Source organism: Plectropomus leopardus, chromosome 12, assembly GCF_008729295.1.
Source record: "Plectropomus leopardus isolate mb chromosome 12, YSFRI_Pleo_2.0, whole genome shotgun sequence".
Taxonomy (NCBI): domain Eukaryota; kingdom Metazoa; phylum Chordata; class Actinopteri; order Perciformes; family Serranidae; genus Plectropomus; species Plectropomus leopardus.
In genome coordinates, this window is record NC_056474.1 from 26,104,949 (window position 1) to 26,121,845 (window position 16,897).

A 16,897-nucleotide genomic window follows, 5' to 3' on the forward strand; every position below is an offset into this window, starting at 1 on the left:
TGTATGCTGTCTATGAAAAGCACTTTATGCTTTCAGCTTGAAAAGTACTCTACAGATAAAATAAAGATTATTATTTCTATCCAAAAGTTGCTAAAAAAAATAAGCACCATGAGCTACTGATCACACCAGACCGAGTCAGGCTGTTGCAGTGTACTTAATTGAGCAAAGGCATGTTTTAAATACATAGCAAATGCTAGAGCACTGGATCAAGCAAATTTGCCCTTTTATTAAGAAAACATGAAAGTTGAACCTTTTTTTAACAACAATAATCTGAACAGGATGTTCACAAAAAAATGAAGGCAGTATCAAACCTGGAAGGCCACTATTCTCAGTACAAAAACAAGGTATACAATAATACAAATTGTTGCTCCACTCAAACTAAGATGCATTTCAGCCGTAGTTTGCAGTAAAAGAACTGGAATTGTTTCTCTTGGTCATGAAGCGACATGAAACACAAAAACACCCAAGAGCACAAATTTCAAATCAGAGAGCACTGTGCAGTCATGTCTCAGTCTGCTGTATGGAGGTTGAAATGTTCTCTGTCAGAGTGTTTTGAGAATGAGACAATTTACAGTAAACAAGTATAAACTGACCTGTATGAGGTGTAGTAGAAAATCTGAGAGAAATGTGTTGACCAACTTTATCATGCTTATCTTTTGTCTAGCTGCCTTGAAGTCCCTTGATACCTGACTAAAAGCTGCATCCAAAGTCAAACGCAACAATACATTATTATCCTATTTTTCCTTAGAATAGTCTGTGTGGCAAACAATGTCCTAATTTGATGCCATTCAGCAATGCTACTTGTTTACTGTCCTGAAGAGCAACTGCAAACCAACAGTACACATACATTACAGTGAAAAAACAGCAGTGAAATGCATTTTTGACATCTCTGTAGTAAAGCAGTTCTGTATCCGTCCCACTGGCTCCTACTGAAAAACAAGTATTTTGCTGATGTGGTCTGTAGTGGCTGTTCTTTATTTCACTATTCCCATGGCCTGATTCCTGATCGAGCACCAGGCCTTGAATATATCTCTGAAAAACAGAAAAATATTGCATTTAGAAACGTTACCTGATGTCTGCTGGAACCAAAGGTTTGACAGGTTATTATTATTATTATTATTGTTATTACTATTTTAAAAAAAAAGTCTCAACACACCTGCAGTGAGTGGCCACACATTCGTTGCTGCAGTATTCTTTGTCCCAGTCTTCACTCTCTACGGCTGGGTTGTTACAGCCTGTCCTCACACAAACACTCTTTATAGTAGTGGCATCACTGGACCCATTTAGCTCCATCTCTTCCTAAAAAAGAAGGAAATATTTGGCATCAGTAATATGAGAGTACCCACTATTGTCTGTGCACTGATCTGGGCTTGTCACACTGCGTGATAATATTACAATGGTGTAATTTTCTCCACAATCCCCAATAACACTGTAAAAGTTAATTTTAATATACATACAATGATTATATATAAATATTCACCCTGGTGGACGTTGTTCAATTTTAAATTACAGTGGATAAAATGTTTTTTTTTTTTTGCATTAACCAAGAGGAAAAGATTTGACGGACAGATATGAAACACAAAATTACTTTTTGGATAAGAATCGACCCCCCCCTCCAAGTTAGTGTTGAGTAAAGGCAGCTGTTACCACTTTGGGTCAATAACACGTGTGTACATCTGAAAAGTGCACTTTTGCCCAATTGTCTACTTGAAACTGCTCCAGCTGTCTCTGTTTGCATGGTTTGCTGAGCGAGTGAGCAGCAAATTTCACGACCCCAGATGTCATGTGAGCGTTTAACTGTGGCTTTCTCTTTGCCACTCTGCTGTGTAACTGGTGAAACAATCATGCAACAGCATTTGTGCACAGCTTCTATCTTCACAGCCATGAAAACATGTAGCTACCTCAAAACTGCTGTAGGCTCTTAGGGGTACACTCCTCTCACAGACCAACAGACTTACAGCTGTTTTTTTTCCTAATAGCCTGTCCCTACTCCAAGTACAGTGCAGTACCTTGGAATTTCTTCCTGTATCCTTTCCAATTATTGCTTTTTGTCAGCGTTTTCATGTTCACAGATTTGTTAGGATTGTTTCTTCATCTTTATGGAGTTGCCCCCAACTGGATACTGACTGACCAGATCTTGTATGTTTCAGATTCAGTTGTCTGAACCTAACACAAAAGGTGATTTCCATTGAACTTGTAAAACCTCTAAAAACATGACTGTTCCAGTTCTGATTTAGGTGTGTCACAGTGAGTGACAGTCACAGTTAGCATTACTAACAATAACACTAAATTAAGAACATTTACCTCTTCTGAATGCAGCACTTCTGTAACTACATCTTCATCTGTATTGCCTGACACATCTGTAGAATTCACCAGCTGAACTGACATGACGGGTGCAGACTGGGCAGATGTGGTCTCGGATGATGACACCGTATTAGGGACGATAATTGGAAGGGCCTCTTTGCCCTGCAAAGACGCAGGAACTATTTTTATCTGGAGCGGAGGCGGAGGTGTAGCTGTGATGGACACAGGGACGCCTGGTGTGGTGCTTCCCTCACGGGGCTTGGCCTGTAAGGGTGGAGGCGCTGGTGCCATTTGCTGAAGCCGTGGTGGAGGCGGCGCGTTCTGCATCTGCTGCAGAGGAGGTGGCTGACGAGAGGCACCCGAAACTACCAGTGTGGGCTGCAAAGTACGGACCCCTCCAGGCAGCACAGTCACCACCTTGCCCCCCGCCTGCAACATGTGCTTTGGGATAATGATCTTGGTGATGGTCTGACTCTGGGGTGAAGCTGCTGCTGGAGCTGAGGCTTTGTTTGCCCCCGTGCGGGAACGTGTGGTCATCTCTGGGACGTCCAGGATGATGTTGGAGGCACAAATGTTGGTGATGGTGTTCTCTTCCTGGTTGCTGTGGATTACTGGGCGGATGGCCTGTTGACCAGTGAGTGGAAGAGCTGCAGGTGTTGCATTGACCACCGGTGAAGGTGGTGAAGGGGCAGTCTCCATCTCCTCAGAGGTAGGCTGTGGTGAAGACAGATTAAATAAAGAAGAAAACAAATGTGAATAAAAACTCCCCACAGCAATCAACTGGTGTCTTTTAGACAGCAACATGATCTTACCTGTGTCAGCTGATTGGCTTTATAAGCCGCCAGTGCTTTCAAATACTCCTTTTTGGCTGCCTCTGTCTTTCTCTTATACACCTAGTGCAGAAAAGACAAGTACCACTGTTGTAAATATATGTCATTTGTTTGTACATTACCGCAAACAATCATATTTCAACCCCCAAAACTGGCAAAGGATATCACTATATTGTGTTCTTTTACCTGTTTCTGTTCCTCGGCTAGGCTGTCCCACATGGAGGCCACAATCTTTGACACCTCTCCAAAAGAGGCATTGGGGTTCTGGCCTTTAATGGCTGCCTGAGTGTCTCTGAAGAACAAGGCGTATGCTGAAACAGGCTTCTGGGGTTCATTTGGGTCTTTCTTCTTCCTTCCTTTCTTAGCGCCCAGCACCCCGGTCACTGAAGCCAGTGCGGCTGGCTTCCCCCCACCCCTCCTGGCTGTAGCTGGAGACAAAGATGTAGGAACTGGATGGGAGGACATGTGGGACAGGGCAGAGGAAGAGGGGAGACACATGGGGGAGTCTATCAACACACTCCTCTGGGCAGGGAGAGGAAAAGTGGAAGAAAGGGGAAAGCACACGTTAGCTGCAGGATCTAAAACATAGCATGGGATCCAAAATACACTTATACAAGACTCTCAGAATACACGCAAATTAAAACTAATATAAGCATCCACCTTGAAGTCATCCATGTCCTCATCCTGCAAGGAGCCAGCTGGTGATGGTGTTGCTGACAGCGGCTGCTCAGGTGTCTCTGAATTATGCCCAATGTTATCACCGCTGAGACCCAGTGCCAGCTCAGATGGGTTAATTGTGCTCAACTGGCTGCTTCCCAGAAGGCCATGACTGATGTCACCAAGTTGTACATCAATAGTCATGGGTGATGAACTGCTGAAATGAGAAGCGCTGGAATTCCCCAGTTCCTGCACAGGGATTTTAACACAAAAATGCACAAACAATGCTTAACCGCATCGACAAACTACCAACATTAAAACACCCCTTACAGCATTCTGTGTGGTGCACAGGTGGTACACTCACCAGGGCTGAAGAGCTCAGCAGGGCTCCCCCTCCGGCCTGGCTCATGGCCCCAAGGTTCAGCTGCTCCAGTCCTTGAGAGCCCGAGTTCACAAAAGTGGATGCGAAGGAAGGGTCATTGGCCTCCACCACCAGGTTGCTAACAAGGCTCCTTGAGCCTGAAGGTCCCCCGGTACCGTCGGACCCATCTGTCAGCTCAAAGTGGGACACTCCATCACTGATGCTCAGAGTCGGGTCTGGATCGAGGGAGATTGGGGGAATCTCAAAAACCTCATCCCCGAGACTGGGAGTATGGAATGTCTGCTATATGTGGAGAAAGAGACAGGATAATGGGTCAGTCCTCGAACAACTGAAACGGACAATCAAGGACAATGGAGACATACACCATGTTGTACTAACTCACCTCAGCGGACAAAAAAGGGTGTCCTGATCCACTGATTGCGAGATAACTGTCACCGCCTTCTGGAAACTGAAATATCTCGTTAGCATTTTAGTGTGCAATTTCAGCATTTCCACTAGTCAACGCCAGGCGTTACAATTAAATAACGTTACTTGTAATGCTGGATTACCTTATTTTCTCCAGAGTATCCACCATAGGATTGGGTGTCCAAAAACTCCGAATCAACATTTTGAGCACAACCGTCCGACAGGTCAGAGTAAAAATTAAGGTCCATTTTGAGATTATTTAATATAAACAAACTATCTTACACATGGTATACTTTGTTGAAAATTGAGTTTCCGTATTTTCTTCTCATTTAGGTAATCTATCTCAACATTGACTAAAGCTGCTAGCGGCTAGCTAGGAAGCTAATCTCTGTCGGTTAGCATAACGTTATGGTCGAGGAGATGATGCTAAGCTACTTTAGCTTCGAGGCCCTGGGAGAACTGGTTCAAGGGGGTGATTCCTGGCCGATAGCAGCCATATAATCACAGTGTTATCAAAATACCATGTATAAGTTCCCCGGGACGCAATTTTTTGACGAGGCCCGACAATGGATATATTGAGCTCAACACACACCCATTCATGCCGTGGTGTGATGCTGCTACCGTACGAAACAACTTGCTACTGCTGCATTCAGGGAGTGTAGGAAAAATAATTTCTTCATGTAAAACCGAGTGGTACGGAAATTTGTTTTTGGCCCGCCCTACTCTACCTCTGATTGGCTAGATTTAAGCATGAGGTGGGAAATTGGTTACGGTAAGCCAATCAGAGGTAGAGTATCACATGCCTTCGTCATCCTAGTGGATAACGTAACCGAATCCACTCGGACTCACAAACGGACCAGCAAATTTCATTTTATTTTTTAATGAATTTATTGTTAATCAGACCACAATTTAGACAATATTTGGTGCAGTATCCAGCGTACTGTAGCAAACTAGCAGTCCTAAGAAACGAAAATAAAACCAAAGAGTGGCAGACTCTCTTGAATCAGTGGGGCATTTTGAATTATAGGTTCCTTGAAAGTAATACGTGAGGCATGTGAAAATATTTTCACAGTGCAGTAGTGGAAAAGACCTAAAAAAGTCATAGTATAATAGGTTAAAAAACTCAAAAAATGTCATAGTATAACATGTTGAAAAAATGAACAAAAATGTCATAGCAAAGCATCAAAAAAATAATAATAATTGCATGGAATATTCAAGAAACTAACAAAAATGCTTAGTGAATTATGAAAAAAAACTGGAATAAAGTGCTAGTATTATATGTTGACATAATGAGAAAAAAATCATAGTATAGCTTGTCAAAAACTAAAGAAAAGAAAAATCATTGTATAGTATGCCAACAAAAAAAATTAAAACATCTTAGTATGTCATGTAGAAAAAGTGAAAAGTCATATTACAGCATTTAAAAAAGTCATCAAATGGTATATTGGAAAATAATAAAAGTCATAGTGAAGGATGTCGAAAAATGAGAACAAAGTCATCATATATACTATGCTGAGAAAAAAGTCATTGTATACTGTGTTGAAAAAAAGCCCCAGAAAAAAATGTCATAGTATAGCATGTTGAAATAACAGAAAAAAGTCACAGTATAGTATGTCAAATATAGAAGAAATATCACAGTGTAGTGTGGAAAACAACTGAAAAAAATGCTATAAATTATATAAAATTTAAAACATTGAAAAAAGTCATTGTATAGTATGTCAACAAAAGACAAAAATCTTAGAACAGCACATCAAAAAAAAATTTTAAAAAAAAGTTAAAGTATAGCATAATGAAAAACTGAAAAAAAATATATCATAATACAGCATCTTGAACAACCAATGTAAAAGTCATTGTAATAACACTGGAAAAATGCCATAGTATAGAATGTCAATAAAAAGTCATAGTATATTGTGTCGCAAAAAGTGAAAAAATGGGATATTATAGTATGTCAAAAAAACTGAAAAGGTCAAAATACACTGTGTCAGAAAAATAAGTTATAGTAAAACATGACGAAAAAGGGCATAGTATTAAATGTCAAAAGAACTGAAAAAGTCATAGCAGCCCTTCCTGGGCCGTGCACGAACCATGCCAATTTGTGATGTTTCCAGTCAGTATTCTTTCTATTGCTCCTCTGTAGAAATAAACTAAGATCTTGCTCTGGAATTACGTTTTTGTAGGAGGTAGAGCTTTTTCTTTTTTAAACTGGGTGGTGATGTGTGATGACCAAGATAGGTTCTCAGTTATAGTAAGTCCAAGGAACCTACAGCTGTTCACTGCTCCACCTCAGCTCCACTGATGTAGACGGGGCTGTGTGTCTTTGCCTCCTTTTTTCTAAGATCAACAATCAGCTCCTTGGTTTTACTGACTTGAGCAGTAGGTTGTTCTCTGTGCACTATTCTGCAAAATTGTTGATTTCCTCCCGGTATGAACTCTCATCGTTGTTTGTAATACGGCTGATGATGGTGGCGTTGTCAGCATACTTGACAACAGAGTTGTCCTGATGTCTAGGAGTGCAGTCATGGGTGTACAGTGTGAATAGGAGGGGGCTGAGCACACAGCCCTGGGGTGCTCCAGTGTTGAGCACTAATGTAGAGGAGGTAGCTGGTAGCCCTCCACTTCCCAGTGTGCCTCTTGTAACTGCCCATGTGACATAGTGTGTTGATCTTGTTTTGTAAATTGTATTCATTTTTATTAAGCTCAAGGCACTAGAGTAACTATTTTTGGGACTGAAATAGGACATTAGATTCACTTTCACAAGGCAATTAAGGAGGGTCAGGTTTTCACTTCCACTTGTGATTTCATTAGAGTGTCTCAACAGCTCTTTTTTAGATTATTTTTTGGCAATTCTGCCTTTATTACACTGGATTGCATGAAAAGGAGGTGAAAGAGGGGATGACATACCGCAAAGGGCCGCAAGCTGTAATCAAACCCACGCCCCTGCAGCAAGGACACTGCCTTCCTATACGGGACGGCTTCTTTATCCACTGAGCCACTGGACGCCCTAGCTCTTTTATTTTTGAGATATTTGTCACACTTCTTTCTTTGATTTAAACAGCACTCAAAAGCCCTTTCCTTTGTTGTTTTTCCTCACACTTTTGTTTGTCACATTAATCCTAATTTTCTTATTAATAAATAACACAATTTACCAAAAACAACTGCTTTTATGTTGAAAAAAGTTAAAGCATAGTATGTCGAAAAAACTTTACAAAATGTCAAATGATAGCATGTTTTTTGTTTTTTCAGTCAGAATATAAAAAGTTGAAAATGTTGAAAAAAAATGTCAGTGTGGCCATAGGTCAAAGTCATAGTATAGCATGTTAAATAATAGTCATAGTATAGCATATAACATAAAACAAAGAGAATGTCATAGTACAGTATGTAAAAAAACTAAATAAAAAGTGTTGGTCATCACTTGTAAAAAAAAGTCATAGAATAGCATGTTGAAAAAAATGAAAAAGGGTCATTTTATACTGTATTGTTAAAAAGTCATAATATAGGATGTCCCAAAAAACTGAAAAAAGTGTGCCATGTGAAAAAAAGCAGAACAAAACACAAAAAACATCTTGCTTTCACAGTCCGCAAATTGTTGTTCAATACGAGGAAGAAAAGTTTTATATTTGAGGAGCATGCAAAAAATGCATTAACATTTGATCAAAAATAGATGGGTTTTAAGAGGAATTATAATGACTGATTATTTAAGTTCAGCGCTAAAGGGGTATTACTATACTCAGTCTATTGATCCCAATTACTGTAATTTCATTTACTGTCAGTACCCCTGCTGACCAGGGCAAAATTGTATTTATGTACATTTACTCAATTACAAATCTGAGTTTACTTTTACATTACTTGAGTACCTTGATTTTATGCCACTTTCCACTTCTATTCCACTACATTTCAGAGAGATATGTTGAACTTTTTACTCCTTTTCTGTTATTAGACAACTAGTTTACAAATCAAGATGTTTTTTCATACAAGCAATTAGTAGATTATTTAGAAAATTAATTGGAAATTATTTTATTTCATGTAAAAAAAAAAAAAAATCTTACTTCTAGCTATGTATGAGGGATTGCTGCTGTTTCTTTTAATTGTTTTAATTATTTTGATTTATTAAATTTATTTAAACCTTTTTGTATGTGTACTTTTACTTTTAATACTTAAATGCATTTTCCTGAAATCGCATTAATTTTGTTTAAGCTTGTTTTACAGTAGGCCTACATCAATTTCACTAATGCAGGAGTTCTTCTTACAGCCTTTTTTTGGTGTCGTCTCTCCAGTCTTGGCCATGTGCCAGAGTCTCTGCACAGGGCACTAAACCGGAAAATAGTGTTTAGAGGGCATTACCTATGCTAAAAAGTGACTTGTGATCAAGTGGGATTTATCATTGAACACACCTGGGTAAGAGCAGATTTGTGTAGTGATTTGTGATTTGTGTAAGAATGTTTGGAATTAACATCTCCTACTTTTTATCTTCCAGAAAATTATATGAGAAATTTAAGATAATGTTGCTGCATGAGGCCCATCATGTGGTATGTCAAAAAAGCCCTGAAAAACATAGTAAACTGGAAAAAAAAGCCATAGTAGAGTGTGTCAAAAAAAGTTGTGGTGTAGTGTGTCATAATATTTTGAGAAAAAGTGAAAAAACAGAATAACATGTCGAAATGAGTGGAAAAAAACATCATTTGACAAACAGTGAAAATCACAGTCTAAAAAAATTACAGTCTAAAATATAAAAAACGAAATCATAGTGTAGTATGTTGAAAAAAGTGGGAAAATAAGTCACAGAATATATTTACGAAAAAAGTAAAAAGAAAAGATATAGGACAGTATTTTGAGGAAACACATGATAGTATAGTACATTAAAAAAGTGGGGGGAAAAGCATAGTATGGTATGTCAAGAAAATGGAAAAAGAAAAGTCACTACAGTATGATGACTGTGGAAAGTGGAAAAACATCATCATAGTAAAATATGTTGAAAAAAGTGTGTGTGTGTGTGTGTGTGTGTGTGTGTGTGTGTGTGTGTGTGTGTGTGTGTACAGACAAAATTATACAATTAGATGAAAAAATGTGTTAACAATCTTGATTATTGTCATCGGCAGCTCCACATGTAGTTCTCACAGTTGTCCACCAGAGAGCGCTACTATACCAGAATCCACCAGCTGACAGGTAACGATGAATTTTTTTGTTTGTTTTTATTGTCAAAACCATTTTTTCTCTGCTTCAGCCGACTTCAGAACATACATTAGATTTAATAAAAATCGCTACCGGAACTCACCAGCTGACAGGTCAGTAATATGCCTTTACTACTTTAAATAATCTCATAAAGCATTTTTACAGTATATAAAATGTTTTTTAAGGGATGGGTTTGTATATTTGATAAATATAGTTCAATTAATACGACAATACACCAGAACCAGACAGCTGACATGTTAAAACTCACTCACCTTCCCACCTTTTGTCTACTGATGTGTTCTTTTGTTATGTCAATCTAGGCTATTAGTAAGGTGAGACATATCTCAATATTTCAAAACAATCGTTCATTTTGTGAAACAACACCAAATTTGACAGGCTCGTTTATTGATATAATAAATAATAATAATAAATAATAATAATAATAATAATAATAATAATAATAATTTGTAAAACACCTTTCATACAACAATTGCAGCCCAACGTGCTTTGCAAGAAAGATTTTACATTATGGCAAAAAAAGCCATACTATATCTCAAGAAAAAATTGTCAGAAAAGTGATTGCTCCAAATGTTGAAAAAAAGTCATAAACTAGCATATTAAGCTACTTTATAGTATAGCCTGTGGGAAAAAAAACTCTAAAAAACTCTTTTGAGCGTTATGAGCCAAATTAGATTTTGACAAAAAAAAGTCAGTGAAAAATGGTCAAAAAAGTGATCAATCCAAATGTTAAAAAAAAATCAATAGTACAGAGCATTGAGGCCGTTTATATAATAGCCTGCTGAAAAAAACATCAAAAAAGTCCAGATTTTAAGCGTTTTAAGCCAAAAAACATAATGGCAAAAAAAGCCATACTATAGCTCAGGGAAAAATGGTCAAAAAAGTGATTGCTCCAAATATTAAAATAAGTCATATAACAGCACGATGAGGCTGGTTATAGTATAGACTGCTGAAAAAACGGTCCAAAAGTCAATATTTTGAGCATTTTTGGCAAAAATTCATTATCGCAAAAAAAGCCATACTATAGCTCAGGGAAAAATGGTCAAAAAAGTCATCGCTCCAGATGTTAAAATAAGTCATAGTACTGCAAGACGAGGCAGTTAATAGTATAGTCTGCTGAAAAAACGGTCCAAAAAGTCAATATTTTGAGCATTTTAAGCCAAATAAAATTATCGCAAAAAAAGCCATACTATAGCTCAGGGAAAAATGGTGAAAAAAGTGATCGCTCCAAATGTATTAAAATAAGTCATATAACAGCATGTTGAGGCCGGTTATAGCATAGCCTCCTGGAAAAATGGTCCAAAAAAGTCAATATTTTGAGCATTTAAGGCCAAAATTCATTATCGCAAAAAAAACGCCATACTATAGCTCAGGGACAAATGGTCAAAAAAAGTAATCGCTCCAAATGTTAAAAAAAAGTCATAGTACAGCACAATATAAGGCAGTTAATAGTATACCCGCCTGAAAAAACGGTCTAAAAAGTCAATATTTTGAGCATTTTAGGCCAAAATTCATTATCTCAAAAAAAAGCCATACTATAGCAGGGACAAATGGTCAAAAAAGTTATCGCTTCAGATGTTAAAAAAAGTCATAGTACAGCACAATGAGGCCGGTTTTATAGTATAGTCTGCTGAAAAAACAGTCCAAAAAGTCAATATTTTGAGCATTTTAAGCCAAATAAAATTATCGCAAAAAAAGCCATATACTATAGCTCAGGAAAAATGGTCAAAAAAGTTATCGCTCCAAATGTTAAAAAAAGTCATAGTACAAACACAATAGGCAGTTAAGTATAGTATACCCGCCTGAAAAAAATGGTCCAAAAAGTCAATATTTTGAGCATTTTAAGCCAAATAAAATTATCGCAAAAAAAAAGCCATACTATAGCTCAGGAAAAAATGGTCAAAAAAGTGATCGCTCCAAATGTTAAAAAAAAGTCATAGTACAGCACAATGATGTTGAGGCAGTTTATAGTATATAGCTAGCTGAAAAAACGGTCCAAAAAGTCAATATTTTGAGAGCGTTTTAAGCCAAATTAAATTATTGCAAAAAAAAAAGCCATACTATAGCTCAGGGAAAAATGGTCAAAAAAGTGATCGCTCCAAATGTTAAAATAAGTCATAGTACAGCATGTTGAGGCAGTTTATAGTATAGTCTGCTGAAAAAAAACGGTCCAAAAAGTCAATATTTTGAGCGTTTTAAGCCAAAATTTAGTATTGCAAAAAAAAGCCATACTATAGCTCAGGGAAAATGGTCAAAAAAGTGATCGCTCCAAATGTTAAAATAAGTCATATAACAGCATGTTGAGGCAGTTTATAGTATAGTCTGCTGAAAAAACGGTCCAAAAAGTCAATATTTTGAGCATTTTAAGCCAAATTACAATTATGGCAAAAAAAGCCATACTATAGCTCAGGAAAAATGGTCAAAAAAGTGATCACTCCAAATGTTAAAAATAAGTCATAGTACAGCATGTTGAGGCAGTTTATAGTATAGCTAGCTGAAAAAAAACGGTCCAAAAAAGTCAATATTTTGAGCGTTTTAGAGCCAAATTACATTATTGGCAAAAAAAGCCATACTATAGCTCAGGAAAAATGGTCAAAAAAGTGATCACTCCAAATGTTAAAAAAAGTCATAGTACAGCATGTTGAGGCAGTTTATAGTATAGCCTGCTGAAAAAAACGGTCCAAAAAGTCAATATTTTGAGCGTTTTAAGCCAAAAATTACAGTATGGCAAAAAAAGCCATACTATAGCTCAGGGAAAAATGTCAAAAAAGTGATCATCTCCAAATGTTAAAATAAGTCATAGTACAGCATGTTGAGGCAGTTTATAGTATAGTATAGCTGCTGAAAAAAACGGTCCAAAAAGTCAATATTTTGAGCGTTTTAAGCCAAAATTACATTATATGGCAAAAAAAAAAACATACTATAGCTCAGGAAAAATGGTCAAAAAAGTGATCACTCCAAATGTTAAAAAAAGTCATAGTACAGCATGTTGAGGCAGTTTATAGTATAGCCTGCTGAAAAAAAAACGTCCAAAAAGTCAATATTTTGAGCGTTTTAAGCCAAAATTACATTTGGCAAAAAAAAGCCATACTATAGCTCAGGAAAAATGGTCAAAAAAGTGATCACTCCAAATGTTAAAAAAAGTCATAGTACAGCATGTTGAGGCAGTTTATAGTATAGCTGCTGAAAAAAAACGGTCCAAAAAAGTCAATATTTTGAGCGTTTTAAGCCAAATTACAAATTATGGCAAAAAAAAGCCATACTATAGCTCAGGAAAATGGTCAAAAAAGTGATCACTCTCCAAATGTTAAAAAAAGTCATAGTACAGCATGTTGAGGCAGTTTATAGTATAGCCTAGCTGAAAAAAAAAAAACGGTCCAAAAAGTCAATATTTTGAGCGTTTTAAGCCAAATTACAATATGGACAAAAAAAAGCCATACTATAGCTCAGGAAAAATGGTCAAAAAAGTGATCTCTCCAAATGTTAAAATAAGTCATAGTACAGCAGCATGTTGAGGCAGTTTATAGTATAGCCTGCTGAAAAAAAACGGTCCAAAAAGTCAATATTTTGAGCGTTTTAAGCCAAATTACAGTATGGCAAAAAAAAAAAGCCATACTATAGCTCAGGGAAAAATGGTCAAAAAAGTGATCACTCCAAATGTTAAAATAAAATAAGTCATAGTACAGCATGTTGAGGCAGTTTATAGTATAGTCTAGCCTGCTGAAAAAACGGTCCAAAAAGTCAATATTTTGAGCGTTTTAAGCCAAATTACAGTATGGCAAAAAAAGCCATACTATAGCTCAGGAAAAAATGGTCAAAAAAGTGATCTCTCCAAATGTTAAAAAAAGTCATAGTACAGCATGTGTTGAGGCAGTTTATATAGTATAGCTGCTGAAAAAAAACGGTCCAAAAAAGTCAATATTTTGAGATTTTAAGCCAAATTACAAATTATGGCAAAAAAAAGCCATACTATAGCTCAGGGAAAAAAATGGTCAAAAAAGTGATCACTCCAAATGTTAAAAAAAGTCATAGTACAGCATGTTGAGAGGTTTTTATAGTATAGTAGCTGCTGAAAAAAACGGTCCAAAAAGTCAATATTTTGAGCGTTTTAAGCCAAATTACAGTATGGAAAAAAAAAGCCATACTATAGCTCAGGGAAAAATGGTCAAAAAAGTGATCACTCCAAATGTTAAAAAAGTCATAGTACAGCATGTTGAGGCAGTTTTTAGTATAGCTGCTGAAAAAAAACGGTCCAAAAAAGTCAATATTTTGAGCATTTTTTTAAGCCAAATTAATTTATGCAAAAAAAGCCATACTATAGCTCAGGAAAAATGGTCAAAAAAGTGATCTCCAAAATGTTAAAAAAAGTCATAGTACAGCATGTTGAGGCAGTTTTTATAGTATAGCTGCTGAAAAAAAACGGTCCAAAAAGTCAATATTTTGAGCGTTTTTAAGCCAAATTACAGTATGGCAAAAAAAAAAAGCCATACTATAGCTCAGGGAAAAATGGTCAAAAAAAGTGATCACTCCAAATGTTAAAAAAGTCATAGTACAGCATGTTGAGGCAGTTTATAGTATAGCCTGCTGAAAAAAAAAACGTCCAAAAAGTCAATATTTTGAGCATTTTAAGCCAAATTACATTTGGCAAAAAAAAAGCCATACTATAGCTCAGGAAAAATGGTCAAAAAAGTGATCACTCCAAATGTTAAAAAAAAGTCATAGTACAGCATGTTGAGGCAGTTTATAGTATAGCTGAAAAAAACGGTCCAAAAAGTCAAGTCAATATTTTGAGCGTTTTAAGCCAAATTACATATGGGAAAAAAAGCCATACTATAGCTCAGGAAAAATGGTCAAAAAAGTGATCACTCCAAATGTTAAAAAAGTCATAGTACAGCATGTTGAGGCAGTTTATAGTATAGCCTGCTGAAAAAAAAACGGTCCAAAAAGTCAATATTTTGAGCGTTTTTTTAAGCCAAATTACAAGTTTTGGAAAAAAAAAGCCATACTATAGCTCAGGAAAAATGGTCAAAAAAAAGTGATCACTCCAAATGTTAAAAAAAAGTCATAGTACAGCATGTTGAGGCAGTTTATAGTATAGTCTGCTGCTGAAAAAAACGGTCCAAAAAGTCAATATTTTGAGCGTTTTAGCCAAAATTACATTATGGCAAAAAAAGCCATACTATAGCTCAGGAAAAATGGTCAAAAAAGTGATCACTCCAAATGTTAAAAAAAAGTCATAGTACAGCATGTTGAGGCAGTTTATAGTATAGTAGCTGCTGAAAAAAAAAAACGGTCCAAAAAGTCAATATTTTTGAGCGTTTTAAGCCAAATTACATGGGAAAAAAAGCCATACTATAGCTCAGGAAAAATGGTCAAAAAAGTGATCTCCAAATGTTAAAATAAGTCAGTACAGCATGTTGAGGCAGTTTATAGTATAGCTAGCTGAAAAAAAACGGTCCAAAAAAGTCAATATTTTGAGCATTTTAAGCCAAATTACAACATGGCAAAAAAAAAGCCATACTATAGCTCAGGAAAAATGGTCAAAAAAGTGATCACTCCAAATGTTAAAAAAAAGTCATAGTACAGCATGTTGAGGCAGTTTATAGTATAGCCTGCTGCTTAAAAAAACGGTCCAAAAAAGTCAATATTTTTGAGCGTTTTAAGCCAAAATTACAGTATGGCAAAAAAAAAAGCCATACTATAGCTCAGGAAAAATGGTCAAAAAAGTGATCACTCCAAATGTTAAAAAAGTCATAGTACAGCATGTTGAGGCAGTTTATAGTATAGCTGCTGAAAAAACGGTCCAAAAAGTCAATATTTTGAGCGTTTTAAGCCAAATTACAGTATGGCAAAAAAAAAGCCATACTATAGCTCAGGAAAAAATGGTCAAAAAAGTGATCACTCCAAATGTTAAAAAAAGTCATAGTACAGCATGTTGAGGCAGTTTATAGTATAGTCCTGCTGAAAAAAAAAACGGTCCAAAAAGTCAATATTTTGAGCGTTTTTAAGCCAAATTACAACATGGCAAAAAAAGCCATACTATAGCTCAGGAAAAATGGTCAAAAAAGTGATCACTCCAAATGTTTAAAAAAAGTCATAGTACAGCATGTTGAGGCAGTTTATAGTATAGTGCTGAAAAAAAAACGGTCCAAAAAGTCAATATTTTGAGCGTTTTAAGCCAAATTACAGTATGGAAAAAAAAAGCCATACTATAGCTCAGGAAAAATGGTCAAAAAAGTGATCACTCCAAATGTTAAAAAAAGTCATAGTACAGCATGTTGAGGCAGTTTATAGTATAGCTCTGCTGAAAAAAAAATGGTCCAAAAAGTCAATATTTTGAGCGTTTTTAAGCCAAATTACAGTTTGGCAAAAAAAAAGCCATACTATAGCTCAGGGAAAAATGGTCAAAAAAGTGATCACTCCAAATGTTAAAATAAGTCATAGTACAGCATGTTGAGGCAGTTTATAGTATAGCTGCTGAAAAAAAAACGGTCCAAAAAGTCAATATTTTGAGCGTTTTAAGCCAAATTACATTTTGGAAAAAAAAAGCCATACTATAGCTCAGGGAAAAATGGTCAAAAAAGTGATCACTCCAAATGTTAAAAAAAAGTCATAGTACAGCATGTTGGAGGCAGTTTATAGTATAGCTGCTGAAAAAAAACGGTCCAAAAAGTCAATATTTTTGAGCGTTTTAAGCCAAATTACAGTATGGCAAAAAAAAAGCCATACTATAGCTCAGGAAAAAAATGGTCAAAAAAGTGATCACTCCAAATGTTAAAAAAAGTCATAGTACAGCATGTTGAGGCAGTTTATAGTATAGTCTGCTGAAAAAAAACGGTCCAAAAAGTCAATATTTTGAGCGTTTTAAGCCAAATTACAGTATGGAAAAAAAAAGCCATACTATAGCTCAGGAAAAATGGTCAAAAAAGTGATCACTCCAAATGTTAAAATAAGTCATAGTACAGCATGTTGAGGCAGTTTATAGTATAGTCTAGCTGAAAAAACGGTCCAAAAAGTCAATATTTTGAGCGTTTTTAGCCAAATTACATTATGGCAAAAAAAAGCCATACTATAGCTCAGGAAAAAAAATGGTCAAAAAAGTGATCACTCCAAATGTTAAAATAAGTCATAG

General features: G+C 36.2%; 1 protein-coding gene across 1 annotated transcript; it reads right to left on the reverse strand.

Annotated features, from left to right (window-relative positions):
• Positions 1-206: 206 nt before the first annotated feature.
• Positions 207-5,530, reverse strand: LOC121951380 (TOX high mobility group box family member 4-A-like). The gene is made up of 9 exons (XM_042497678.1): positions 4,722-5,530; positions 4,556-4,621; positions 4,156-4,455; positions 3,795-4,040; positions 3,321-3,656; positions 3,117-3,197; positions 2,305-3,018; positions 1,157-1,299; positions 207-1,032 (listed from the first exon to the last, which is right to left on the reverse strand). The coding sequence occupies exons 1-9, from the start codon at positions 4,824-4,826 to the stop codon at positions 975-977; spliced, it is 2,049 nt and encodes a 682-aa protein (XP_042353612.1). The 5' UTR covers positions 4,827-5,530; the 3' UTR covers positions 207-974.
• Between the last annotated feature and the right edge of the window lie 11,367 nt (positions 5,531-16,897).

Coding starts and splice junctions, on each gene's coding strand:
- LOC121951380 (XM_042497678.1), bottom strand. CDS start 4,826: ATGGACCTTAATTTTTACTCTGACCTGTCGGACGGTTGTGCTCAAAAT. Junction 4,456..4,555: donor ACCCTTTTTTGTCCGCTGAG/GTGAGTTAGTAC, acceptor CTCCACATATAG/CAGACATTCCATACTCCCAG. Junction 1,300..2,304: donor AAGTGCTGCATTCAGAAGAG/GTAAATGTTCTT, acceptor CTTCTTTTTTAG/GAAGAGATGGAGCTAAATGG.